At 26.0% G+C, this 7,706-nt stretch overlaps 1 protein-coding gene across 3 annotated transcripts; it reads left to right on the forward strand.

Moving 5' to 3' along the window:
* Positions 1-3,856: 3,856 nt before the first annotated feature.
* LOC100568463 lies at positions 3,857-6,913 on the forward strand. Of its 3 annotated transcripts, XM_016806862.2 has the most exons (6): positions 3,858-4,161; positions 4,939-5,000; positions 5,088-5,303; positions 6,033-6,139; positions 6,200-6,337; positions 6,492-6,913. In XM_016806862.2, exons 3-6 carry the CDS (start codon positions 5,197-5,199, stop codon positions 6,788-6,790), a joined length of 651 nt encoding a protein of 216 aa, XP_016662351.1. In that variant the 5' UTR covers positions 3,858-4,161; positions 4,939-5,000; positions 5,088-5,196; the 3' UTR covers positions 6,791-6,913. The 3 variants fall into 3 exon arrangements, with proteins under 3 accessions (XP_016662349.1, XP_016662351.1, XP_003240651.1); XM_016806860.2 differs by lacking the exon at positions 4,939-5,000 and having other exon boundaries at positions 3,857-4,161; XM_003240603.4 differs by lacking the exon at positions 4,939-5,000 and having other exon boundaries at positions 3,859-4,161; positions 6,033-6,130; positions 6,492-6,912.
* The last annotated feature ends 793 nt before the right edge of the window (positions 6,914-7,706 follow it).

The raw sequence follows: 7,706 nt of genomic DNA on the forward strand, positions 1-7,706 counted from the left end.
CCATGTTGTAAAATTGAATTTCAAACGATCATAAAAATTTAATTTGACTTTCTATAGATATTTTTGTTTGATAAAGGTAGATAATCTATAAGGGAATCTGTATTACATTTTCATATCTTAGATTTAAAAAGAAAAATTTTTATGAATTTCTAACTCGAAATAATTTGCAAATTTTCGTGATTTTTCCATATTTTGTCATTTTTTGAACTTTAAATGCTTATAAAAAAAAACTGTGACTAACGATTTTTAATATTTTTCATCTGCCTTTGAAACAATATACTAGGAGCCTTCTATTAAATTTTCAAGCTTTTTTGATAAACAAATAAAATTTTATTGATATTTTTAGAAAAAAAACTAAAAAAAATGAAAACTGACAATGTCCGTAAAGAGCTCAAAATAAGTCAAAATATTTTGAAAATTTTATCGTGTATAGAAAATGGAAATGTAAACATTCAGTCAAAATGTCATGCATTCACTGTCATTTTTTTTAAAGTTACACCAAAAACCAAAATCGATTTTCTCGAAAACAGATTTTGCGTAAAAATTCCCGTTTTTCCTTAATTTTTCTTTTGTTTTTCCCGGCGCTTTTGAAAACCACTGGGAATTTTAAATTTTGACCTTCTCAATGCACCAACGATATTCACTTTCTGATCGAACAAGATACTGAAGTTGAAAATCGTAGCATTATTTCGACTACTTATCGTGTACACAGACACAAAAAAAATAAAAAATTAATAAAAAAATAAAAAATAAAAAAACACCCATCATTGTAAAATCAATACATTCATCGTTCCACTCAGAATCTAAAAGTTGTTTTCAATTTACTTTTGACTATTGTATTAATTTTTATAAAATGTACCTACCTAATACACTATAATGAATATATTGATTTTACAATCATTTGTGTTTTTTTGTGTCTGTCATCACGGTTTGGGGCAGTAAAACTGCTTCGATTTTCTTCAACAGTATTTTGTTCGATGGGAAAGTGAATCAAATTGGTGCATTGATGAGATCAAAATTTAAAATTCTCAATAGTTTTCAAAAGTGCCGGAAAAAAAAACATAAAAATTAAGGAAACCCGGGAATTTTTACGCAAAAACGGTTTTCGTCAAAATCGATTTTTGGTGCAACTCAAAAAAAAAATGAATGTATGTGCATGAAATTTTCACTGGTTGTTTATATTCGCATTTTCTATACACGATAAAATTATCAAAATATTTTAATTTGTTTTGAACTGTTTAGGGACATTTTCATTTTCGAATTTTATTAGTTTTTATTTCTATGAATGTCAATAAAACTTTATTTGTTGAGTAAAAATGCATGAAAATGTAATAACGCTCCTACTATATTGTTACAATTACATTTGAAAAATATTAAAAATCCTTAGTCACAATTTTTTTTATAAGCATTTAAACTTTAAAGTTCAAATTTTGACAAAATTTAATAATTTTTTTGTAGTTAAAAATTTATAGAATGTTCAACTTTAATAGCTAAGGATTGAAAATTTAAAACAAGTTTTCACGTAAATAGTTTATATAATTATCAATTACTTTATTCACAATAATATCATTAAATATACTAAGTAATATCATAGGCTGACTGACTGTTTTTGCTCAGAATCGTTTTTTTATACAATGTTATTATTATATACAAATTTAACACCATTCATTACAGTGACCCACTTGTACTGTACCTACAGCAAAGCGACACCATCTTGCCCACCTTTTTTCTTATTGAAATTGCGCCTATGCCGACAATATTTCAGCTGACAATACTACATTATTATAATATTATTCCCTACCGCATTATTATAAGGGGCAAGGGCTTAAAAGTTAACGCACTAAAAAAGATACTTTTTAGCACTTTAATTGTAGGCAATTAAAAACGTCAAAATATGCACTTAAAATTGGGAAATAAAAAATAAAACACCTTTTTTATCATAATTTATATGCATAATAGTATAATGTTATAATATATTATACGGTAATTAATATTAGGTGATCACTGTTTAGAAATATGGTACCGTATACTTTCTACGTATACTCCGTACCTATATATTCCTTTACTAAAAAAATAAGCCACTACAATATATGAGCATTTTCGATAAATGTATAATAATTCAAATTCTATAATATTGGACATTATCACGATGAACAAATATAAAAAAATTCAAAAAAGGTTGGCAAGTTGGTGTCACTCTGCTATGCAGTAGGTTACAAGTGAATCACTGTATTGAATGGTGTTAAATTTGAATTCAATGTTATAATATCATTGTATAATAAAAACGATTCTGAGCGAAGACGGTCAGTCAGCCAGCTATGATATATTAATATTAATAAGTATATTTGATGATATTATTGTGAATAAAGTAATTTATATATTATAACCTATTTATGTGGAACCTTGTTTTGAATTTTTAATCTTTAGCTATAAAAGTTAATCATTTTATAAATTTTTAACTACAAAATAGTTATGAAATTTTAAATTTGATAAATTTTGTCAAAATTTTAACTTTAAATGTTTATAAAAAAATATGTGTGCCTATATGCATTTTTAATATTTTTTTACTACTATTGTAAAAATATATCAGGAGCTTTGTATTAAATTTTGACGCTTTTTGGCCCCACAAATAAATCTTTATTGATATTCATAAAAAAAAAAACTAAAAAAAATGGAAAACTGACAAAGTCCGCAAACACATCAAAAAGAGTTAAATTAATATTTTCAAAATTGTATGGTGTATGTAAATTGAGAATATAAACATAAAATTTTTGTGTATCTACAGTTTTTGGTTTTTGAATTACAACAAAATAACAAAATCGCTACATGAGAAATCGAGCGGATATCCAATATTGTAAAAATATAAACTTCAAACGCACATAAAAATTTAATTTTATTTGCTTGTAGACATTTTTTTTTTCGATATAAAGGTAGACAATCTTATGAGGAATCTTGTACCATTTACATTTTCAAATCTTAGATTAAAAAAAAAAAAATTTTATGAATTCTCAACTCAAAATAATTTGCTAATTTTCGTGATTTTTCCGTATTTTGTCAAGATTTGAACTTGAAATGCTTATAAAATAAACTGTGACTAAGGATTTTTAATATTTTTCAAATGTCATTGTAACAATAAAGTAGGAGCGTTGTATTAAATTTTCATGCATAGAGTGATGCGGGAATGCGTAAAAATCGCACAAGAGTGAACTTCATTAGGCCATAACTTCGAAACTAAGTCTGACCGACAAACTCTGATTGCACCATTGTTCTTTAATATGAGTAAGTTCCAAAAAAAAAAAATCGAAAATATTGCATGGGTGGTAAAGTGCACTTGTTCCGAGTAATAAATGCTTATAAAAAGGTATTCAAAGTATAGGTATGCATTTTTGTAGCACATAGCTTATAGGTACCCATATAAATACTAGTATTAACCTCAATATCAACATCTTATGAATTGTATTTAAAAATTAAAATCAATATAATAATTAATAATTATTATTTGTTAATTGTAACATTTTGAAAGCATTATTTAAATAGTGAATTAACTTAGTTTAGTTTCACATATTTTTTTTGTAATAGGACATTTAAACATGACAGTATTTAATAATATTAATAAATATATTTTTAAAAAAAGGAAACACTTTAATACTTGCTTACAAATAATTTAGAACATAAATCTCATTAACATAATATAACATTTCGAATTTTATTCCTTAAATCATAATATATTTTCAATTTTCTATGGATCTAACGTAAGTACATCAGTGTTCGGCCTTCATAGTTCATAGGACATATAGCGCTCCCGGTGGTGATGACTGTCTGTAGTAAAATTTTCAATCAAGTTTTCAAACAAGTGACGACTGACGACACCTTATCTGTTGTCATACACCTTGGTAGTTGGTTGCAGTATAGTTGAAACTCCCGTGTTGGCGTATCGCTACACTATTATACTAATACCTTGAGTGTAGACTAAGTACCTTACTTACTTAATATTTTACCTACACATTGTTTTTTCCCTTTTCTACGTACTATTATTTTAACATTGCATTTGTTGAATAAGTTTTTTTATGAAGTTTTAATTTGTTTCAATTTATTTTACAAAATGGTTCACGAACACGAAGGGTTCCTATATAAAATTAACAAGACTTACAATGGCAAACGGTAAGGTACTATAATATTAAATTAGAATTGTTTATTCACCCCATCCCCACCTCCTGACCGAAAAATTATATTTATATATTTTGTACAACAAATTATTATACAATATAAAAAATGGTTTAGAAAACGGTCAGCGGAAAAATGCCCAGGTCTGTATAAAAAATTACTATTTCCAATATTTCGGTGTTAATATTACAGGTAGAATTGCATTTTAGGTTTTAATTGAATATAATAAATGTATAACCTTTTTATTGTAATTTATTTTTATTTTTTAAAACCATTACCACAATTACTACTTTTTTACTATGTTGTACCTATTAGTACCTACTATAGGTACTTATTTAGTAGGTACTATTACAAAATTAAATCTTATTCTTGATTCAGACACCATTCACCAAAGTATAAAATCTAAAATGTAAGCTTAGAAAAATTAATAATTTTGGTAGGTAGGTAGGTCCCAACATAACTTATTACATCATCAGTATAACATAAAAAATATTTTTCAACTAATTTTATTATGTTTTTGACATTCATTAGTTAAAATATATTTTAAAAATTTTAATTATCAACTTTCTGTTTAAGTTATATCCAAATTATTTAATAACGAAATACCTAATTAAAACAATATACCTAACTCAAAATTAAGCTATGAAACTAGGTACTTTAAAAAAAAATTTCAAACTCGCACAGTTTCTTCTCATTTTTTACATGCTTAGGTACATAAAAGTATATATTATACCTTCTAGGTAATCACTAAAATTAAAATGTAAATGTATTCAGATTGGGGAGAGAGGGAGGAGGCACTAGAATTTTAAAAAACCGCAAGGAAGAAAACTAAATAGGTACTATCAATTATTATAAAACTACATATTATATAATCAAATATGTACCTACTAATTAGATAATATTTACTTATTTAAATTGTGTAGTTACTATGTATGTGCAACTCCAAATGTATACTGTGACGGCACAGCAGTGAGGTTAGAAAATGGCATTACTGTGGTCAATAAACCTCATAGGCATGATCCCTATTGTAACATGTATGATGAAAGCCAGACCAGACAACATTTCAGAAGTGCTCTAGTTGAAAGATCAAGAACTGAGACTATAGCACTAAGAACTATATATTATGAAGAATCGATTAGGTAAGTTTATGTATTTTTATTAAATTTATATGGTTGGTAAACTATAGATGATTTTAGAAAAACTTTTTTAAAAGAATTAATTATTGTTATTGAATTTAAATTATTTAGAATTTTATAAATTAATGGTCTAATAATAACTCGATTAATTATAATCTACCTAATCATTTGAATAATGAGTACCACCTAGGTATACATAATATTAAATAAACATCCATAAATCTGAAATATATATTTTTATATCTCTCAGCAGTGAGCACTTATTACAATTTTAAATTATTAAATTAATTGTATACTAACAAAAGTTTATAATTCATACATCCAACCCGTAATATTAGGATCTCGATATTGATGAAAAAATTCCAACAAAATATAATATGTTTTCAAAAACCAACAAAAAAATGTATGTTTATAACTTCTGAACCCTTAGTATAACACAAAGTAAATATAATGCTAGTAGTTATCAAAGAAATAATTAACTCAGAAATAAATTTTTTTAATATTGATATATAATTTATTTTATATATACATAGGTATATAATATGTATTTATTTGTACTTTTACCTTGCATTAATTAAATTGGTTAAAAATAATAATAAACTAAAACGTATATACAATATAATACATATTGTATGATATAGATATCCGAGAAATATAGTTAATAGGTACTTAAGTTTTGATATAAATAAAATCATGTACAGTACCTAATATGGTAAAACGTAAATTTTACAGAAATCCACATGCAGCCACATTGTATAGTTGGCCAACAGCAGAGCCTTCTATGCGCCACGCTCGAAGGATTAGACATCTACCTTTACCTGCAACGTTACGTGAGTTAGGTAGCCTAGGTGAACATTTGGACATAATATTGATTTAATTATTTAGGATTGTTATAATAGATTCTGAAGATGAGATTCAGAATGATGATGTTATATTAAATGTGCCCATGCCAGCTGTTGAAGATGATGCAGGCGCAGTTGATCCACAATTAATAGCTGCTGAAATTAATATTGAGCCAGAAGTCAATAATATAGAAGGTAATATCTACATAATAGACTTCAAAAAAAATATTTTTAATATATAGGTAGGTACTTACCAATAATAAAGTAGATACCTCTATCAAAAAAAATTTTGTTTTTTAATTAAGTAACTACCTAGTAAATTATAACTAAATCATTTATTTATTACTAGATTATGATATGGACTTCATCCTTCCTGAAGATAGAGAATTGGATGTAAGGCAGCAATTAAGAAATGACGCTGATGGGAAAGAAGAAATTACTTTTGTAGAAGTTCCTCCAAATCTCTATGAACTCTATCCCCCTGTAGATGAAACAAATATTTGTATTGTGTGCAGAATGGAAGAGAGGACACATGCACTTGTTCCTTGTGGGCATAGAGTGTTATGTGTGAATTGCGTAACACAGTTACAAACACAAAGATGCCCACTATGTTATTGTGATTTTAATATGGCATTACGTATCTGGTGATTGGAATTGTTTACATAAGAGGTGGCAAGGAGCCTATAAACTTTTACACACTTAAATTTTTCTTTAAGATTATAAGTAAAACATTAAATATATTATGTGGAATAATAAAAATGGTTTTTCATTTAATCGGCAATAGCAATATAGGTATTAATGTATTATAATATAATATAATATACCTTAGAGCCTTACTAATAAAAATTTTTTTTTTTTGTGGGTACCTACCTGCAAAATATTATGTTAATTTTATTAGGTATAATATAATTCTTACCTACCTTATTCCTCAAACAGTTGTATTGTTGTAGCTTATTGATTTAACAAGTTTGAAGTTCTAAAATCAAATGACTATAATGAGTATGGTTAGGTTAAAGTTACAGCAGGGGTGTCCAACCTTTTGTGAAGACTGGCCACATCACATGGGAAGAAGTTGTTGTGGGCCACATACTTTTTAATAATAATACATTCAAACTGAATGATTAAATTATATTATATCATACATTAATACAACAATACATTATTTTATAATTTTACTATACCGAATAATAAGCAGAAATATTTTTGTTGATAAATGACACAGAATATTGCTATTGAAGCATATAAAGATAAAACACTAACAAAGTTTATCTTTCTTTGATGTTTAATATTTTGTAGTTTTATATTCTTAAAATAATTTTTTTTCTCGTAATATTAATATATTATATACTAACAAGTTTAGTATAATTTAAAGTTTATAAATTAACCCATAACTTATAGTTTCTGCTAACAATGAAATATAATAATAATTTTAAGTTTTATGTTTGCACAGTGCTAAGCGTCTTGGTAAATGTCCGTACAAATCAAAATACTAGGGCAATTGATGAATTATGAATCTTATAACTTAAAAAAAAAAATTAATTTTTTTTAACTGAGTTAAGTTAAT

The sequence above is a fragment of the Acyrthosiphon pisum genome, chromosome X (assembly GCF_005508785.2).
Source record: "Acyrthosiphon pisum isolate AL4f chromosome X, pea_aphid_22Mar2018_4r6ur, whole genome shotgun sequence".
Classification (NCBI taxonomy): Eukaryota; Metazoa; Arthropoda; class Insecta; order Hemiptera; family Aphididae; genus Acyrthosiphon; species Acyrthosiphon pisum.

Excerpts from the sequence above, each read along its gene's own strand:
- LOC100568463 (XM_016806860.2), top strand. The coding sequence starts at position 4,103 with ATGGTTCACGAACACGAAGGGTTCCTATATAAAATTAACAAGACTTAC. Across the intron at positions 5,304-6,032 it reads TATTATGAAGAATCGATTAG|AAATCCACATGCAGCCACAT; the intron begins GTAAGTTTATGT and ends TAAATTTTACAG. Across the intron at positions 6,140-6,199 it reads TGCAACGTTACGTGAGTTAG|ATTCTGAAGATGAGATTCAG; the intron begins GTAGCCTAGGTG and ends TTGTTATAATAG.